This window comes from Myxocyprinus asiaticus, chromosome 12, assembly GCF_019703515.2.
Source record: "Myxocyprinus asiaticus isolate MX2 ecotype Aquarium Trade chromosome 12, UBuf_Myxa_2, whole genome shotgun sequence".
Taxonomy (NCBI): Eukaryota; Metazoa; Chordata; class Actinopteri; order Cypriniformes; family Catostomidae; genus Myxocyprinus; species Myxocyprinus asiaticus.
The window spans coordinates 12142383-12162844 of record NC_059355.1 but is presented as its reverse complement, the minus strand read 5'-3'; the positions used below and the strand labels follow the sequence as shown (position 1 = coordinate 12162844).

The 20462-nt window shown below is 48.0% G+C and overlaps 1 protein-coding gene across 4 annotated transcripts in view; it reads left to right on the top strand.

Annotated features, from left to right (window-relative positions):
* Positions 1-20462, top strand: part of st3gal3a (ST3 beta-galactoside alpha-2,3-sialyltransferase 3a) — a 144949-nt gene that overhangs the window by 109082 nt on the left and 15405 nt on the right. For 3 of the 4 annotated variants that reach the window (XR_007898568.1, XM_051711407.1, XM_051711406.1), the window contains exons 9-10: positions 11262-11408; positions 11960-12106. Coding sequence is in view for 3 of the 4 variants with exons in the window: in XM_051711407.1 (XP_051567367.1) it covers positions 11262-11408; positions 11960-12106 (294 nt within the window). In the remaining variant the exon portion in view is untranslated. Of the gene's footprint in view, positions 1-11261; positions 11409-11565; positions 12107-20462 lie in introns of those variants that run through there. The other variant, XM_051711408.1, reaches the window with a different exon arrangement.

Here is a 20462-nt window from a genome sequence, read left to right as displayed (position 1 = left end):
ACATGCAAGTTTGTGAGTAAGAGTGAATTATGGCGATGCTATAGAGTAATTTTTTAAATTTGAGTAAATTCAGTGGAATAAGTGAAAATGACAACAAGAAAGGAGTGTTTTTTGGTATTATTTGGTGGTATGTGTTTTTTTTTTTTGTTTTTTTTTTTGGTGTTGTTACATTCAGTTTAGACTGCAAGCTCTCAAAAGCTTTTGATTAGCATTGTCTGAAGATGATCTGAGGAAAATTTGGTGAAAATTCAATTATCGCTGTTGGAGGAGTTCAAAAAAGTAGGTTTTCAAGTAAATTAATAATGGCCGATAGGAAGTTTGGCCGACCATGACAAATGTGTGTAACAGTATTAGGATGGGCAAGGAGGAGGCGGGAACCGGCTGAACAGTAAACAATGTTTTAATATCAAACTTAACTTAAAACCAACATAAACAAACATGCAGCATGGCCGCATGTGTCTCTCTCCCTCGAACTGGTGCCTCCGGCTCGTCTTTATGCCCCTCCCAGCTGATCAGCCCTATTCAGGGTCAGTCGTGTGTCTTCACGGCCCGGCCCCACCCTCCTCCTCGTCTCACTCCTCCATCATCCGACTCAGGTCGGAGAAACCCCTGGCATGACGCACTCCCCTCACTTCCTGGAGGGGGGGCGTTGCCTTTCCGGCCGTACCTGCCGGCAGGTCTTCCCTGCCTTTCTGGAGCCCTGGGAGGGATGAGGGGAGGGAAAGGTGAGAGGGAAAGAGCGAGGCAGAGCGACAGTGCTGTGGCCCGGTCCTCAACTGCTCCTCCGCCCTCTGGCGGACGCCAGTTCGCTCCTCTCCCAGTAGACGGCAGCGACTCCTCCGGCCCCTGTTGGATGGAACCGCTCCTCCCCTTCTTTGGCGGCAGGCAGCGACCCCTCCGTCCCCAGGCAGACGGCCGCGGCTGCTCCTTTGGTGGACAGAAGTGGTGAGGACTCCGTGACAGCACATCCCTCCTCCTTCCCGGGTTTTGGCACCACTGTAAGGGATCAACGGGTTCGGGTATGGAAAAGGAGGAGACGGGGAGCAGTGACATGCTTCAGGTAGCTTTTATTCTCTCTCTTTCCAGTTCGTTTGAGTGCCGCCTTCTCAGGGCTTTCTTATTCCTCAGTTTAAAGCAACAAAAAAATCAAAAATAGTTTTTTGAACACTTCAGCTTCACAACAATAATAATGATGATGATTATATAAAACACACAATAGGGCACGCGAGTCACTGCGCTCTGGTGTCGTTCTCTCTCTGCCTTCCTCTGGCATTCAGCTGTTTTAAAGCGTCTCTCCGCTATCACTGTAATGAGAAACAGCTGTTAGAAATTATGTCAACCAGCTTGACGAGCCACACCACTCCCTCTCTCCCACAGACAGACACACAACCACGCCCCATCACTACAATATGGTATCATTAAACTTGGCTTGACCCAACAAATCTATCAAGACCAGTGTCATAAAAATAGGCTAAAATTATCAAAAGTTATTACAAGCTAGTGCTGTCCTGAAACTTGTTGAGCACCTTCAGGGCATTGTGCCAATGGCACATAGTTTCGTAACGATACGCCAAAGCATTTGTAAAGCATTTTAAAATTTTAGCTGACAAAATAAATGTTAGAATTTTACAACAAAATCCAAAATGGCCGACATAGGCAAAATTGGTATAATTTGACATGGTGTGCCCCACAGAATCTAAAGTGTCCAGTTTCGTAATTTTAGGACAAACCGTTCAGAAGTTATAAGTTAAAATAGCCATTTATTTTTTGTATCTCGTAACCAGTAGGTGGAACTGTGCCAAATCTGCTCAAGTACCCTCAGGTCATGGTTGTCATAACACACACCAAGTTGAGTCTGAATACGCTAAAGCGTTGCGGAGATATAGGCTAACAATTGATTTGGAGTGCTCGTCATCAAATTTCTTTGTGAGTTATTCAAGAAAGGTTTGGTCTTTCAAAAACCTTTGAACAAATTTTTGTCAGCATGGTCTAAAGATGATCTGAGCCAAATTTGGTGAAAATCGGTCCAACTGTCTAGGAGGAGTTAGAAAAAGTACGTTTTTAATTAAATTAATAGTGGCCGACAGGAAGTGTGGCCGACCGTGACAAATGTGGTATCGTTAAACTTGGATTGACCCAAGGAATCTATCAAGACCAGAGTCATAACAATAGGCTAAAATTATCAAAGGTTATTAGCATTTTTATATATTTCGTTATATTCGTCCTGAGCACCTTCAGGGCATGGGCCTGATGACACATACAAAGTTTTGTAACGATACGCCAATGCTTTCATAAAAGAAAAAAGCATTTTGTGACTAAATTCAAAATGGCCGACATGAGAAAATTGGGTATCGTTTGACTTGGAATGTTTCACTGAATCTAAAGTGACCAGTTTTATAATTTTTGGCCAAAGCATTCAAGAGTTATAAGCCAAAATATCCGTTTTTTCTATCTCCTCACCAGTAGGGGGCAGTGTGACGAAACGCTGCAGGTGACCTCAAGGCATGATGGCAATGACACATACCAAGTTTTGTCACAATCCTTCAAAGTGTTGCGGAGATACAGCATGAAGTCTATTTTAGCGTGCTCGCTGTCAACTTCGTGAAGCCATTTCTCAGGAATGATTTCAAATATCGAAAAAAAAGTGATAACTTTTGTGTAGCTCTATCTCACGATCGCTTTAAAATAATTTTGGTGGAAATCGGACAAAAATCGTATGAGTAGAGAAAAAACGTGTTTCCTTAAAATTCAAAATGGCGGAAAATCTAGTAAGGTCTAATTTTGTCTCTAGGACTTACAGTTCAAAAGTTATTAGCATAAACATGAGTGAAACTTTGACCTGTTGGTGGCGCTAAAGGGTTTGAGTTACAGACTCCAAATTTGCTGTGATATCAGTTCAGACTGTCCTCTAGCTGTGTACAAATTTCATAACTTTCCTGTGAACGGTTCTATGGGCTGCCATAGACTCCCATGGCAGAAAAAAAAAAGAATAATAAGAACACTAATGATTACTAAAAAGAACACTAACAAACACAATAGGTGCCTACGCACCTTCGGTGCTTGGCCCCTAATAATAATAATAATTATTATTCTAATTATTATACAACTATTATTTTAAAAAATATTATTTTATTCTTTTTTTTCTTACTAGATGAAGCTGAATTTGTAGGCTACATTAACTGTGGAATATGTTGTTAACTGTGGTTTCTCCTGGTATTTCTGATATTTAATTATTTAATATTTAATAATTGCTTGTTTTGATTATTGGGGAGGGTTACCTCTAGAGCCTGACCGATATGGTGGCTGATATATTTAATTTTTGAGCTGAAATGAAAATTGACCTTTTCTATGTGGATTGTTCAGCGATTTTGCACCGATATGACTATGCAAAGGTACTCAGAAGGCTGCTTTCTTAAACAAATATTTTTATCAAAGAATATTTGACATTATTTTTATACATTGTTAACAAATTCTAGAAATGAACATTGAGAAAATAAAGAATAAATTAAAATAAAATAAACAGCTAAATAAACATCAGTACTATATGTTCAGTATCAGTCAGTTGCTGACCATTTAAATAAATAAATAAAAATACAATAAATAGCTTAATAAACATCAGTACTGTATGTTTAGTATCAGTCAATTGCTGACCATTAAAAAAGGAATAAATAAAAATACAATAAATAGCTAAATAAAAATCAGTACTGTTTAGTATCAGTCAAATGCTGATCATTAAAATAAAGAATAAATAAAAATAAAACAAATAGTTATATAAACATCAGTACTGTTTAGTATCAGTCAAATGCTTACCATTAAAATAAAAAATAAATAAAAAATAAAATAAATAGCTAAATAAATATCAGTATTACTCTTTAGTATCAGTCAAATGCTGACCATTAAAATAAAGAATAAATAAAAATCAAATAAATAGCTAAATAAACATCAATTCCCTATCTGTCACTCACTCGATGTTGTGTTGATGTAGTGACACTAGGGGTCACTCTTGGGAGCCCGAGAAACCTCTGGTCTTTGATAAAAGGCCAATGAAAATTGGTGAGTGGTATTTGCATGCCACTCCCCCGGACATACGGGTATAAAAGTAGCTGGTATGCAACCACTCATTCAGATTTTCTCTTCGGAGCTGAACGGTCATGCTCACTGAGCTGAATTACTACTGTTCATTCACCTCTGCTGGATCTGACACGCATTTCAGCGGCTTCTCCCTCCTCTGCACTGGTGCACTGCAGAGAACGCCCCTGAGCGCAGAATGTCTTTTTATAGACGCGTCTTTTTAAAGATTGCGGTCGTTATCTCTCAACTTTGGATGGTCATGATCACTGTCTTTCGTGTCTGGGCGCGACCCACACGGAGGCAGCGTTCGTTGATGGTTCACGACGCCTTGGTCCTTCTACCTACGGGTTTGAGGACAGTGTGGCTAGCACTGGGGGCGATTTGGGGACCCCAGTAGGATCGCCTCCGCCGGGTATCCCCCCGCGGACCTCCCATTCCCCAGTACGCTCGTCTGCCCCAGTCGGGCTTCCGGATGAGTCCGCCGGTTCGTCTCACGGCGAGTCTGGCCTCTTGTTCGGAGCCCACGAAGATGATGAGCTCTCGAGCGCAGCATCGGAGAGCGGGCTTGTCCAGTCGGACGCAGAAGCCTCAGCTGGGCTCCCCCCCTCGGGGACGATTGCCCAGTCACAGGCTGATGCAGAAATGACGGACATGCTTTCCCGGGTGGCCGCGAGTGTTGGGTTAGAGTGGAACCCTCTGCTCTCCCCTGAACCCTCGTGGCTCGATTATTGGTTCCTGGGCTCGCGGCGCCACTCAAAGCAGCCACGCCCTGCTCCAGTGCCTTTCTTCCCGGAAGTGCACGAGGAGCTGACGAAATCGTGGGGGGGCACCTTTTACTGCCCGGCCCCGATTCCTCAGGTCCCCCGCCCTCACTACCCTCGATGGCGGGGGGCCAGGGGCTATACGGCGATTCCCCCGGTGGATAAGGCGCTCGCGGTGCACCTATGCCCGCAGAGCGCCGCCACCTGGCGTGGACGCCCTAAGCTCCCATCCAAGCCCTGTAGGTTCACGTCATCCTTGACGGCTAAAGCCTACAGCGCTGCTGGACAAGCCGCCTCTGCCCTGCACGCCATGGCTCTCCTGCAGGTCCACCAAGCCAAGGCGTTAAAAGAACTGCACGAGGGTAGTTCCACCCCAGATTTGATGCAGGAACTGCACTCGATGACCAACCTCGCTCTCCGAGCGACGAAGGTCACGGCGCGGTCTCTCGGGCAGACGATGGCCACATTAGTGGTCCAGGAGTGCCACCTTTGGTTCAACCTGGTCGAGATGGGTGAGGCCAGCAAGACACGGTTCTTTGCTGCCCCCATTTACCAGGCTAGCCTATTCGACACCATCGAGGACTTTGCCCAGCAGTTCTTGGGGGTGAAGCAGCAGACGGAGGCTATCCGGCATATTCTGCCCCGGCACGGCTCAAGATCCTGCACCCTGTCTACTCGTTGCCAAAGGCGTCCCCCTGCAATCCCCCTGCCCCTTCGGCCCGGCCCCTGCGTGGAGCCCAACGCAGGAAGCAGACGCCACCCATCTCACAGTCGGCTGCTAAGAACCCACGGAGGTCGTCAAAGCGCCCCTGAGACGGGCGACCCAGGGACGAAGAAACCCACTCACCTGGAGCTGGTAAGAAGACCACTCCATCCCCCAGTGGAGGGCCGGGTGGAGAATCTTTTTTTAAATTTTTGTTTGATTTTGCCTCATGCCCAAGTGGCTGTTGTACCCAACAAAATAGCAGTTTCCTTCTCCCCTGGGTCACATACCCAGTGTGCATGGTCGTCATCACAACTACCTTCCACGGGTTTTTCCTTGCAGGATTGGCGCTCCAGCGGTGGTCTTCCCGCCCCTGAGTGCCCAGTTGTGGCACACAGCCGCCCCCGATGTGGTAGTCTCCACGGGTTACGAGGACAGGCCTCTTCCTCCCCCGTCCCAGGCTGTTCCGGGAGTGGTCACAAGGAGCCAGGTAAGTGCTTCGATGTCCCTAGACTCAGCACGGCCACAACGTGGTGTGGCACCTCGAGCTCTGCCCTGCTGCGAGGCCCCACCTGCCAGTATGTCCGACGACGTTGTCCCCTTGGTCCCCCTTGCGTGGAACTTGGATGCGTGGCTTGCGCTTTCCAATCCATCGCGATGGCTGATCCGGACCGTCCGACTTGGCTACGCGATTCAGTTCCTGCGGTTTGCATTCAAGGGTCAGGCGTATCAGTACAAGGTCCTCCCTTTCGGCCTGTCCCTGTCTCCTCATGTCATGAAGGTTGCAGAGGTAGCCCTTGCCCCGTTAAGGGAAGTGGGCATTCACATTCTCAACTATCTCTGGCTAATCCTAGCTCACTCTCGGGACATGTTGTGTGCACACAGGGACTTTGTGCTCTCACACCTCAGCCGACTAGGGCTTCGGGTCAACTGGGAAAAGAGCAAGCTCCTCCTCAGTGTCTTTGACAGCGCGCCTCATGAACGAGCATGCCCAGTCGGTGCTGGCCTGTTTGAAGGCGTTCAAACAGAAAACAGTGGTTCCACTGAAACTTTTCAGTGGCTCCTGGGGCATATGGCATCCTCAGCGGTAGCCACCCCGCTCGGGTTGATGCATATGAGACCGCTTCAGCACTGGCTTCAGACTCGAGTCCTGAGATGGGCCGCAGGACACAATGCATGGTCGTCACGCCAGTCTGTCACCGTCTTTTCAGCCCTTGGACCGACCTCTCGTTTCTACAGGCAGGTGTTCCCCTAGAACTGGTCTCCAGGCACGTCGTGGTCATGACAGACGCCTCCAAAATGGGCTGAGGCGCTGTTTGCAATGGGCATGCAGCCCATGACAGACCTGCATGGGCATGCACCCCATGACAGACCTGTGCCAATGCAGTCGCAGGCCTGTGAACGGGCCCGCGACTGCATTGGCACATCAACTGCCTCGAGTTTTTGGCAATTCTGCTCAGCCTGTGGAGGTTTCGGCCATTGATCCAGGGCAAGCACGTGTTAGTTCGGACAGACAACATGGCAATGGTAGCATATGTCAACCGCCAAGGCGTTCTGCGCTCTCGTTGTATGTCACAACTCGCCCGCCGTCTCCTCCTCTGGAGGCAGCAGCACTTCAAGTCACTGCGAGCCACTCACATCCCGGGCAACCTCAACACTACAGCGGACGTGCTGTCACGGCAGGTTACCCTCGGGGGAGAGTGGAGACTCCACCCTCAGGTGGTCCAGCTGATGTGGAGTTGATTCAGACAGGCACAGGTGGAACTGTTCGCCTCCCAAGAGTCCTCCCACTGCTCGCTCTGATACGCCCTGACCGAGGCCCCCCTCGGCATAGACGCGCTGGCACACAGCTGGCCCCCTGGCCTGCTCAAATATGCATTTCCCCCAGTGAGCCTACTTGCGCAGACACTGTGCAAGGTCAGGGAGGACAAGGAGCAGGTCGTCCTGGTAGCACCCTACTGGCCCACCCAGATGTGGTTCTCGGACCCCACGCTCCTCGCGACAGCCCCCCCCCCCCCCGGCGAATTCCCCTGAGGAAGGACCTTCTTTCTCAGGGACGGGGCACCATCTGGCACCCGCGACCAGACCTCTGGAATCTCCATGTCTGGCCCCTGGACGGGACGTGGAAGACCTAAAAGGTCTACCACCCGCAGTGGTAGACACGATCACTCAGGCTTCCCAATGGGAAGACCCCCAGAGATGCGCAGTTGGATCAGTATTTTCCTTCCTGCAGGAGAGGTTGGAAGGGAGGCTGTTCCCTTCCACCTTGAAGGTGTACGTTGCCGCCATAGCAGCACACCATGACGCAGTCGACGGTAAGTCCTTAGGGAAGCACGACCTGATCATCAGATTCCTGAGAGGCGCCAGGAGGCTGAATCCCTCCAGACTGCACCTCATTCCCTCATGGGACCTCTCTGTAGTTCTTCAGGGTCTACAGAGAGCCCCCTTTGAGCCTTTGCAGTCAGCTGAGCTTAAGACACTCTCCTTGAAGACTGCCCTCCCGACTGCGCTCACTTCCATCAAGAGGGTAGGAGACCTGCAAGCGTTCTCTGTTAGCGAAACATGCCTGGAGTTCGGTCCGGGCTACTCTCACGTGATCCTGAGACCCCAACCGGGCTATGTGCCCAAGGTTCCCACGACCCCTTTTAGGGATCAAGTGGTGAGCCTGCGAGCGCTGAAATCGAATTAGTCATCGGCCGATATATTGCAGAAACAGATAAATCGGCCGAAATTCAGAATTTTATAATGATCTGCATCGGCCGATAATTTGCATAGGCAGAGTTGCAGCTTAATTGGAAATGACACTCAATAAAAAAATATTCTGATCATAAGTGAAATTACCATCAATTTAATTTTTTTCTTCAAACATCAGTTGTCTCATATTTCATCTCAAGCATGCTCTTCTTTGCCTACCCGATTTGGAGCAAAATTGTTTGGTGTGGTGGAAATGACGCCACAACTGTGGGACAGTTGTCATTTTTGAAAAAAATGATAGAAATTAGTTTTACACAATACATTTTGAAATGGTTTATCTCTGTTTCACTCATTCAGAATAATCTTGAAAGTCTGGGACAAGGCTGAAACAGTAAAACCAAAAATAAATGTTGAAGGCCTGGTTAAGAAACCTAAGAAAGTTTTAATGAGACCTTCACATTGCGATAAAAATTTTAAAATCCAGGGCTCAATGCTAAGGATTTTTTCTACTGGCCTGGTTGTGCCAGTGATTCAGATTTGTACTTGTCCTGCCAAATTTTTCACTGGCCCCAACACAAAAATGAAAAATAGCTGTAAAAATAGGCTTTAAAAAGTGTCCAAAGCTAAATATTTTATATATATATATATATATATATATATATATATATATATATATATATATATATATATATATATATTACATTTTTAAGACAATTTCACCCAAAAAAGTATCACATTTATAATTAGCAAGATAGGATTTATGCCTTATGTAACCCCATATAAGTGCTTTACAGATAAATACATCATATTAACCTCAGCTGTCTTGCCATTTACATGTGTTTTTAAGCTAATAGTTCTGTAGAGCAACTGATGGGTTTTCGGTCAACTGTTTAGTCATGCTGTCAACTTTTATGCTCTGTGTAGTTTTCACAAGCAGGATCAAATCACTCAGATAAAGATTTGATTATTGGCTAAATTTAATAAACATTTGAATCCCTGAGAGAAAACCATGCTTCTAAATCGGTTGTGACGTGTAATATACAGTAGGTAGATATTTGACCTCATCTGTGAATTACGAGTGTGGTTATAAACATGAAATTAGACAACCCGAACAAGACTGATACACAAAGCACAGAAAGAAAATACATGTACAGTCCAGAAATGAGAAATGTAACAGGTGTGTTATGGATGATATAAAGTAGACTGTTTTAAATAGTCATCTTCACTCTGCAGCTGAACAGCTCTGATAATAATAATAGCCATAGTGATTTTGCTTCTATTAATATCAAACGCCATTTTGAAAAACATTACCTAAATGTATAGGCCTACTTGCATTTTGGATACTGAGCAGCTCAGATTTCCAGCCACATGTATAACTGGGGTTTAACAAAGTTTATTAGGTTTCATTCAGTTCTTCATCTCAGGTGAATTAATGAGAGAGAATGTGTTTTTTTTTTCGTTTTTTTTTTTTTTTTACTGTGATAACAAAACTTGCGCTCTGTCCATTTACGAATGCATGTTAAACAGCATCTAAGCTGCACGGAGAGATGATGAGAGAGATGAAATTACAGTCCAACAGAAAGACACTGTGGATTTATTGTGTTTCAATGTATGTATTACTACTTTTCACCAACATGTTAAAACGAAAAAAAAGTGGGAATTTTGTGCGCTGTTAACATGGAATGTGCAGGGATACTTAAAAGGTTTCGTAAGATGTACAATCCCGCTCTGAAATTCCTGCAGTGGGTTTTTTCCCTGCAATTTTCTACACATTGGTAATTGATGCTGCTAGAACACTTGGAAAAGAGCAAGGACAGTTCTAGGAGAGCGTGCTCTGTGTCTGCACGCTTTTGAGCGCTCACACGATTATGCCTTGGCGTGCCCAGTTTATTATGCGTTCGTGCATGTTTGCGAGCTAAATATATAATCATGCTCGCTCATCTTTCAGCCTTCATTTAGAAGACTGTGTTTGCTCAGTGTAATTTTTGTGCTCTCTCGCTTGTTGTCTGCTTGCACTGACGTTATAAATGCAGCACTGGCCCAAATCTCTCTCACAGTGGCCCTGGGCCATCGGGCAGTCCTTATTGTTGAGCCCTGAAATCTGTTCATTTTAGATAATAAAAATTGACCCCTGGAGCATGAAAGTACCAATCATGTTTATTACACGGCTCTCTGGAATACTCGATTCTGATTTGTCAATGACGCCATCTAGTGATCTGATATTGCTCAGTAACAACCGCACATCCGGGTATTGCGAGCCATCATTCCTGTTTCTCTGATCACTGTGCAATCTCTACAAATAAGCTAATAAAATAATTTAAACTCAAATCAATGTTTCATGTGCAATTATTTATTTTATTTGGCAAGTAGTCTTGTAATAAGATGCATAAAGAGCAGTCAGACAGTCATTAATTATAAAATAAACATCAACAGAACTCAAACTGGAGGTGGATTTCAGCTGTCCCGCAATTTATTTCTTCCCACTTATTTACGTTATTTCAATGTAAATCAATATTTTATGTTCATGTATTTATTTATTTGGATAGTAGCCATGTAATAAGCTGGATAAAGTACTGTCAGCCGGTTGTTAATGCAAAATTATTTTGTGATAACCGGCTGACTGTACACTATCCCTTACATATTCAATTTTGGGCACAAACGAATATTGTAAATATTCAATGGATCACCCAGCTTTACCCAGCTTTACTATTGGGTGCAGGTGAAGTGGGCGTCCTACTAGGACAGAGAGAGGCCTGTGTTTGGGCATGCTTTTGGCTCAACGCCATTTCTGGTGTGTTCGTGTCACTCTCCTTATTCTGAATATCAAAGTGAGTGGCTTATTTACTCAGCTGAGTGTGTTATTCAGCAGCCACGAGTCAGTGTACTGTGTCAGCTTCACTTACAACCCTTTCTGCACTTATAATAGCTCATTCATAGAGCTGCTTCAGCTCATAGGAAAGATCGTCAGTAAAGTCACGCAGGTTTAGTCGTTTCATTTGTTTCATGTGTATGTTTTTGACTGTCCCTTTCAGCGGAGTATGGAGGGCTTCTGGAAGTCTGTGGCACGTGTCGTTCCTAGAGAACCCAAGGACATGCGTATCCTCAATCCATATTTCATACAAGAAGCAGCCTTCAGATTCATCGGCCTTCCACACAACAACGGCCTCATGGGAAGAGGGGTGAGGAGCATTGTGTACTCGGACTCATATCTTTGCCCGATGTTCTGACTCAGCAGCCTTATCCAGAGTCTGTTTGAGCTCTGCTGCCATGTAAACAGTAGTTTAAGCTGGTGCAAGCCACAGGACTCTAGTTATGATGTGTTTCTTGTATTATCAGCATACAGGAGTGTCTGGTGCAGGATTAGCCAAGAGAGTGTCTCTCTGTGGAGATAAAACCATGAGACTCCAACCACAGTGACCTGCAGATAAACACACACATAGACACACATCTCTCTCTGATACAATCAGTCACACTGGGTACAATATCTGAACTGAAGTGTTTGAACAAAGAACTAAATAGTAGCCTGAGTGTGGTTAGTGCACAACAGATTTCACCCCCATCTCCAGTCTTGGAGATGTACAGAGTAAAACTTCTATTTTAACTTTTACTTAAGGAAATTTCCACGAAGTATAAGTATATTTACCTACAATACATACTCAAGTGTGACTATTGAGTACAGTACTTTATAAATATACTTCAAGGAAGTAAAAGTGTTTTTTGTTTTCTTCAGAATATTCCTACGTTGGGGACCGTTGCGATCACGATGGCCCTTCATAACTGTGATGAGGTGGCATTGGCTGGGTTTGGATATGACATGAGTTCACCTCTTGCTCCTCTGCACTATTATGAGAAACTCAAGATGTCTGCAATCAAAGAGGTAACAACACCACACACATATACTGTATATACTGTATATATAATGTACTGTGCAAAGGTTTTAGGCACTTGTGAAAAATGTTGCATAGTGAGGATGTCTTAAAAATATTGAAATAAATAGTTTTCATTTATCACTTAATGTCATACAAAGTCCAGTAAAGTCCATTTTCCTATTGACACATTAAAGCTGAAGATATAAATAACCATCTGAAGACAAATGCTTGTGTGAAACATCTTATGTGCTTAAGACTTTTGCAAAGTACTGTATATATACAATGTACAATATATATACTGTATATACTATATATATATATATATATATGATTGTATATACAGTGCATTCAGAAATAATTTTGTTGTGTTGCAGCCTTGTGCTAAAAAACTGATTTTTGATAGCTTTGCAAATTTATTAAAAATAAAAAACTGAAATATCACATTGACATAAGTATTCAGACCCATAACTCAGTACTTAGTTGAAGCACCTTTGGAAGTGATTACAGCCTTAAATCTTTTTGGGTATGATGCGACAAGCTTTGCACACATGGATTTGGGGTTCCCTATCTGTCACTCACTCAACGTTGGTGTCGATGTAGTGACACTAGGGGTCACTCTTGGGAGCCTGAAACAGCTCTGGTCTTTGATAAAAGGCCAATGAAAATTGGCGAGTGGTATTTGCATACCACTCCCCCGGACATACGGGTATAAAAGGAGCTGGTATGCAACCACTTATTCAGATTTTCTCTTTGGAGCCGAACGGTCGATGTTCACTGAGCTGACTGTTCATTCACCTCTGCTGGATCTGACGGCGCATTTCAGCAGCTTCTCCCTCCTCTGCACTGGTGCACTGCAGAGAACGCCCCTGGGCGCTTCGGCTGAAATAAAAGAGTATATTTCTCTAAAAGAGCGGCACACATGGAACGTGTCTTTTTAAAGATGCCTTTCCGTTTGTGTGTTATTCCTGGTTGCGGTCATTATCTCTCGCCTTCTGATGGTCACGATCGCTGTCTTTCGTGTCTGGGCGTGACCCACGCGGAAACAGTGTTCGTGGATGGATCACGTACTCATTGCGAGAACATGACCATGGCAACATTGCGGTCGCAGCTTGCCTTCGTAAGAAAGCAAGCCACCCCAGCAGCTCCCCGCCTCGGTCCTTCTACCTACGGGTATGAGGCCAGCACGGCTAGCACTGGGGCCGATTTGGGGACCCCAATTGGACCACCTCCGCCGGGTATCCCCCCACGGACCTCCCATTCCCCAGCACGCTCGTCTGCCCTGATCGGGCTTCCGGATGAGTCCACCGGCTCGTCTCGTGGCGAGTTCGACCTCTTGTTCGGAGCCCGCGAAGGTGATGAGCTCTCGAGCGCAGCATCGGAGAGCGGGCTCGTCCAGTCGGATGCGGAAGCCTCAGCCGGGCAACGCCCCTCGGGTACGGTTGCCCAGTCACAGGCTGACGTGGAAATGATGGACATGCTTTCCCGGGCAGCCACGAGCGTCAGGCTAGAGTGGAACCCTCGCGGCTCGATGATTGGTGAATTAATGAGAGAGACGCCCCACCCCACCCCAGTTCCTTTCTTTCCAGAAGTGCACGAAGAGCTGACAAGGTCATGGGAGGCACCTTTTACTGCCCGGTCCCGATCTTTCAGCTCCCCCACCCTCACAACCCTCGATGGTGCGGCGGCCAGGGGTATTCGGCAATCCCCCCAGTGGATAAGGTGCTCACGGTGCACCTATGCCCGCAGAGCGCCACCACCTGGCGCGGGCGCCCAAAGCTCCCGTCCAGGGCCTGTAGGTTCACGTCGTCCCTGACGGCCAAAGCCTACAGTGCCGCTGGACAAGCCGCCTCCGCCCTGCAAGTCCACAAAGTCAAGGTGCGACCAAGGTCACGGCGCGGTCTCTCGGGTGGGCAATGTCCTCCTTGATGGTCCAGGAGCGCCACCTTTGGCTCAACCTGGTCGGGATGGGAGAGGCCGACAAGGCACGGTTCCTTGCTGGACTTTGCCCAGCAGTTCTCGGCGGTGAAGCAGCAGATGAAGGCTATCCGGCACATCCTGCCCCGGCGCGGCTCAAGATCCCGCACCCCGCCTGCTCGTCGCCAAGGGAATACCCCTGCGGTTACTCCGCCGCAGCCCGCCCCTGTGGCCCGGCCCCGGCATAGGGCCCACCACAGGAAAAACCCGCAAAAGGCTTCGAAGCGCCCCTGAGAAGGGCGACCCAGGGATAACGAAACTCACTGCTTTGGAGCTGGTAAGCAGACCACTCCATGCCCCGGTGGAGGGCCAGGAGGAGAATCTTTTGTTGCCTTTTCATTTAATTTCGCCGCATGCCCAAGTGTCTGCGGTACCCAAGAGTTCAGCAAAAGAGCATTTTCCTTGTTCCCTGGGTCACATACCACCGTCCACCATTCCATTTTGGCAGGTTTGGTACTCCAGCAGTGGTCTCCCGCGCCCAGCTGTGGCACAAATCCGCCCCAATGTGACAGTCTCCACGGGTCACGAGGACAGGCCTCTTCCTCCCCCGTCCCAGGCTGTTCCGGGGGTGGTCACAAGGAGCCAGGTAAGTGCTTCGATGTCCCTGAACTCAGCACGGCCATGACACAGTGTGGCACCTCAGGCTCTGCCCCGCCGCGAGGCCCCACCCGCCGAGTACGTCCAACGAGATTGTCCCCTTGGTCCCCCTCGCCCGGTGCTTGGACGCGTGGCTTGCGCTTTCCAACCCGTCACGATGGCTGGTCCAGACCGTCCAACTCGGGTACGTGATTCAGTTCGCCAGGCTCCGCCCAGGTTCAGCGGTGTCCACTTCAACTCGGTGAAGGGCAAGAAGATACCTTGCGCGCGGAGATCGGTACCCTCCTACGGAAGGATGCGTTAGAGCCTGTCCCTCTAGCCGAGATGAAGAAGGGGTTTTACAGTCCCTACTTCATTGTACCGAAAAAAGGCGGTGGGTTGCGGCCAATCTTGGACCTGCAAGTACTGAACCGGGCTTTACACAGACTCCCATTCAAGATGCTGACGCAAAAACGCATCCTAGCGAGCGTCCGGCATCAAGATTGTTTCAAGGCGGTAAACCTGAAGGACGCGTACTTCCACGTCTCGATTCTACCTCAACACAGACCCTTCCTGCGGTTTGCATTCGAGGGTCAGGCGTATCAGTACAAGGTCCTCCCTTTCGGCCTGTCCTTGTCCCCTCACGTCTTCACGAAGGTAGCAGAGGCAGCCCTTGCCCCGCTAAGGGAAGTGGGCATTCGCATCCTCAACTATCTCGACGATTGGCTAATCCTAGCTCACTCTCGGGATGTGTTGTGTGCACACAGGGACCTGGTGCTCTCGCACCTCAGCCGATTAGGGCTTCGGGTCAACTGGGAAAAAAGCAAGCTCCTCCCGGTACAGAGCATCTCTTTTCTCGGCTTGGAGTTGGACTCAGTCTCGTTGACGGCACGCCTCACGAACGAGCGCACTCAGTTGGTGCTGGCCTGTTTGAAGGCGTTCAGACAGAAGACAGTGGTTCCACTGAAACTGTTTCAGAGGCTCCTGGGGCATATGGCATCCTCAGCGGTGGCCACTCCGCTTGGGTTGATGTATGCCTTTAAGTGGCGTCTGTTCGCTAAGTGGTGTTCTTCCCGACGCGAAGACCCCCAGAGATGTGCAGTCGGATCGGTGCTTTCCTTCCTGAAGGAGAGGTTGGAAGGGCGGCTGTCTCCCGCCACCTTGAAGGTGTATGTAGCCACTATAGTGGCACACCACGACACAGTGATCATCAAGTTCCTGAGAGGCGCCAGGAGGTTGAATCCCTTCAGACCGCACCTCGTTCCCTCATGGGACCTCTCTGTAGTTCTTCAGGGTCTACGGAGAGCCCCCTTTGAGCCCTTGCAGTCAGCTGAGCTTAATGCACTCTCTTTGAAGACACTTACATCAAGAGGGTAGGAGACCTGCAAGCGTTCTCTGTCAGCGAAACGTGCCTGGAGTTTGGTCCGGGCTACTCTCACATGATCCCGAGACCCCGACCGGGCTATGTGACCAAGGTTCCCACGACCCCTTTTAGGGACCAGGTGGTGAACCTGCAGGCACTGCCCCAGGAGGAGGTAGACCCAGCCCTGACGTTGCTGTGTCCGGTTGGCACTTTCTGCATCTATTTGGATCGCACGCAGTGCTTTAGAGTCTCTGAGCAGCTCTTTGTCTGCTTTGGTGGACAGCGGAAAGGAAGCGCTGTCTCCAAGCAGAGGATCGCCCACTGGCTCATTGACGCCATAACTATGGCATATCACACCCAGGACGTGCTGCCCCCGGCAGGGCTATGAGCCCATTCTACCAGGGGTGTAGCGGCCTCCTGGGCCTTGACCAGTGGCGCCTCTCTAACAGACATTTGCAGAGCAGCGGGCTGGGCAACACCCAACACCTTGCAAGGTTCTACAATCTCCGGGTGGAACCGGTTTCGTCCCGTGTAGTGGCACGCACAAGCAGGTAAGTCCGGGACAGCTGGCCGGGTGTATCACTTCACGGAGAAACTCGCTACCGGCTCAGTACATGTGCTAACTAAGCCTTGTACTGGGGTAGGTGCTCCACATGTGGTGGTTCCCCATAGGTAACCTCATGCGACCTATATCTTCTGCAAATTTGTTTCCCTGTTGGTAAACTGTGTCTTCCCAGTCACCATGTTTGTAGAAACTCCTCCCCTGTAGGGTAGGACCTACCATGGGACTTCTCCACATGACATACTTCCGACAAAGTTCGGCAAGACCATGTGACGTATTTCCACTCAAACCCCCCCCCCCTGGGCAGGGTGTGGTCTCCGTGGTATCTTCCCCTTGGGATGGACACCCCCCCCCCGACATAGACCTGGTGGCCCCAGTCGGTTAATTCCTTTTTTTGGGGGGGGAGGAAAAAAAGAAGATAAGAGGCCACGACTGTGCTAGCCTGTCTCTATCTTTTGGGCAGTCGACTTGTCCCCAAAGCACCGTTCGACACTCATAACAGCGTTGGGGGAGGTTATGTGTCGGCCTGGTGCACTGGCTACGAGGCACACAGTGGTTTGCCCGTCACACACCGCCAGTTCACGTAACACAGTTTAGCCAGTTGCGGCGTTTTGTATAGGGACCCCTAGTGTCACTACATCGACACAACGTCGAGTGAGTGACAGATAGGGAACGTCCTGGTTACTTGCGTAACCTCCGTTCCCTGATGGAGGGAACGAGACGTTGTGTCCCTCCTGCCACAATGCTGAACTACCTGCTGAAATGGCCAGGACTTTGTCTCGGCTCCTCAGCACAAAATCTGAATGAGTGGTTGCATACCAGCTCCTTTTATACCCATATGTCCAGGGGAGTGTTATGCAAATACCACTCGGCAATTTCCATTGGCCTTTTATCAAAGACCAGATGTGTTTCGGGCTCCAAGTGTGACCCCTAGTGTCACTACATCGACACAACGTCTCGTTCCCTCCATCAGGGAACGGAGGTTACGCAAGTAACCAGGACGATTTTCTGCCATTCTTCTCTGCAGATCCTCTCAAACTCTGTCAGGTTGGATGAGGACTGTTGGTGAACAGCCATTTTCAGGTCTCTCCAGAAATGTTCTATTGGATTCAAGTCCGGGCTCTGGCTGGGCCACTCAAGGACATTCACAGAGTTGTCCCTAAGCCACACTTGCATTGTCTTGGCTGTGTGCTTAGGGTCATTTTCCTATTGGAAGGTGAACCTTCGGCCCAGTCTGAGGTCCTGAGTGCTCTGGACCAGGTTCTCATTAATGAGATCTCTGTATTTTGCTATGTTCAGCTTTCCTTCAAACCTGACCAGTCCCCCAGTCCCTGCCACTGAAAAACACCCTCACAGCATGATGCTACCACCACCATGCTTCACCGTTGGGATTGTATTGCACAGGTGATGAGCGGTGCCCGGTTTCCTCCAGACATGATGCTTTAGGAATTGCTGTTCAAAAAGGAAGTGGGCAGGGTGAGTGGGGTCCAGAGTGATTTTTCCAGCCTTTTTCCTCACTCTGGAAGTGTATAGTTCTTGAAGGAGGGGCAGGGGGCAACCAATAATCCTCTCAGCAGTCCGAACTGTCCTTTGTAGTCTTCTGATATCTGATTTCGTAGCTGAACCAAACCAGACAGTTATTGAAGTGCAGAGGACAGACTCAATGACTGCTGAGTAAAACTGTATCAGCAGTGCCTGTGGCATGTTGAATTTCCTCAGCTGGCGAAGGAAGTACAACCTCTGCGGGGCCTTTTTCTCAGTGAGTCAATGTGGGTCTCCCACTTCAGGTCCTGTGAGATGGTAGTGCCCAGGAATCTGATGACTCCACTGCTGCCACAGTGCTGTTTAGAATGGTGAGGGGGGTCAGTGTTGGGGTGTTTCTCCTAAAGTCCACAATGATCTCCACCGTTTTGAGCGTGTTCAGCTCAAGGTTGCTTTGACTGCACCAGACAGCCAGCTGTTAACCTCCCTTCTGTATGCAGACTCATCATCATCTCGAATGAGGCAGATGACAGTGGTGTCGTCTGCAAACTTCAGGAGCTTGACAGAGGGGTCCTTGGCGATGCAGTCATTGGTGCAGAGGGAGAAGAGTAGTGGGAAGAGCACACATCCCTGGGGGGCACCAGTGCTGATTGCACAGGTGCTAGAAGTGAGTTTCCCCTGTCTCACAAGCTGCTGCCTGTCCGTCAGAAAGCTGATAATCCACTGACAGATAGACATGGGAACAGAGAGTTGGCGTAATTTATTCTGGAGTATAGCTGGGATGATGGTGTTGAAAGCTGAACTGAAGTCCACAAAAAGGATCCTTGCATATGTCCCTGGTCTGTCCAGATGTTGCAGGATATCAAATCAAATCAAATCAAATCACTTTATTGTCACACAGCCATATACACAAGTGCAATGGTGTGTGAAATTCTTGGGTGCAGTTCCAATCAACATAGCAGTCATGACAGTGATGAGACAGTACCAATTTACAATAACATCAAATTAACACAGCACAATTTAAACATCTGATATACACATAACTACACTCAACAATATACAAATAATAACATACACTGTACAGTATACAATACGCACTATATAGATACACATTATTCAATAAAAATAAAAAATAAAAATATATTAAAAAAAGTATATATAGTATATATAGAATGTACAGTATTGTACTGTATTGACATTCAGGCTGTCGGTTGATAGTCAGTTGTTAGGAGAGAATATAATATAATAATAATATAATTTATGACAGTCCGGTGTGAGATATAAGAGTAAGGGTAATAAAGTGCAGTGCTGATGTATTTTGATCGTGGCAGATCAAGTGTTCAGAAGTCTGATTGCTTGGGGGAAGAAGCTGTCATGGAGTCGGCTGGTGCGGGTCCTGATGCTGCGATACCGCCTACCTGATGGTAGCAGTGAGAACAGCCCATGGCTCGGGTGGCTGGAGTCTCTGATGATCCTCCGAGCTTTTTTCACACACCGCCTTGTATTTCCTGGAGGGAGGGAAGCTCACCTCCGATGATGTGTCTGGCAGTTCGCACCACCCTTTGCAGTGCTTTGCGGTTGTGGGCAGTGCTATTGCCGTACCAGGCGGAGATGCAGCCAGTCAGGATGCTCTCTACAGTGCAGGTGTAGAACCGTGTGAGGATGTGGTGGTTCATTCCAAACTTCCTCAGCCGTCTCAGGAAAAAGAGGCGCTGATGAGCCTTCTTCACAACGACTTCAGTGTGGATGGACCATGTGAGTTCCCCAGTGATGTGGACACCCAGGAACTTGAAGCTGCTGACTCTCTCCACTGGTGCTCCACTGATGGTGATGGGACTGTGTTCTCTGTCTTTTCTTCTGAAGTCCACCACAAGCTCCTTTGTCTTACTGACGTTAAGGGAGAGGTTGTGCTCCTGACACCAGTGTGTCAGAGTGTGCACCTCCTCTCTGTAGGCTGTTTCATCATTGTCAGTGATCAGACCTACCACCGTCGTGTCATCAGCAAACTTAATGATGGCATTGGAGCTATGTGTTGCCACACAGTCATGTGTGTACAAGGAATACAGTAGTGGGCTGAGAACACAGCCCTGCGGGGCTCCAGTGTTGAGGGTCAGTGATGTGGAGATGTTGCTGCCTATTCTAACCACCTGGTGTCTGCTTGACAGGAAGTCCAGGATCCAGCTGCACAGCGAGCTGCTCAAGCCCAGAGCCCGGAGTTTCTCATCTAGCCTGGAGGGCACTATGGTGTTGAATCCTGAGCTGTAGTCTACAAACAGCATTCTCACATAAGTGTTCTTTTTTTCCCAGGTGGGAGAGAGCAGTGTGTAGTGTAGATGCAATGGCATTATCAGTGGAGTGGTTGTTGCGGTAAGCAAACTGCAACGGGTCAAGAGAGAGAGGCAGCACA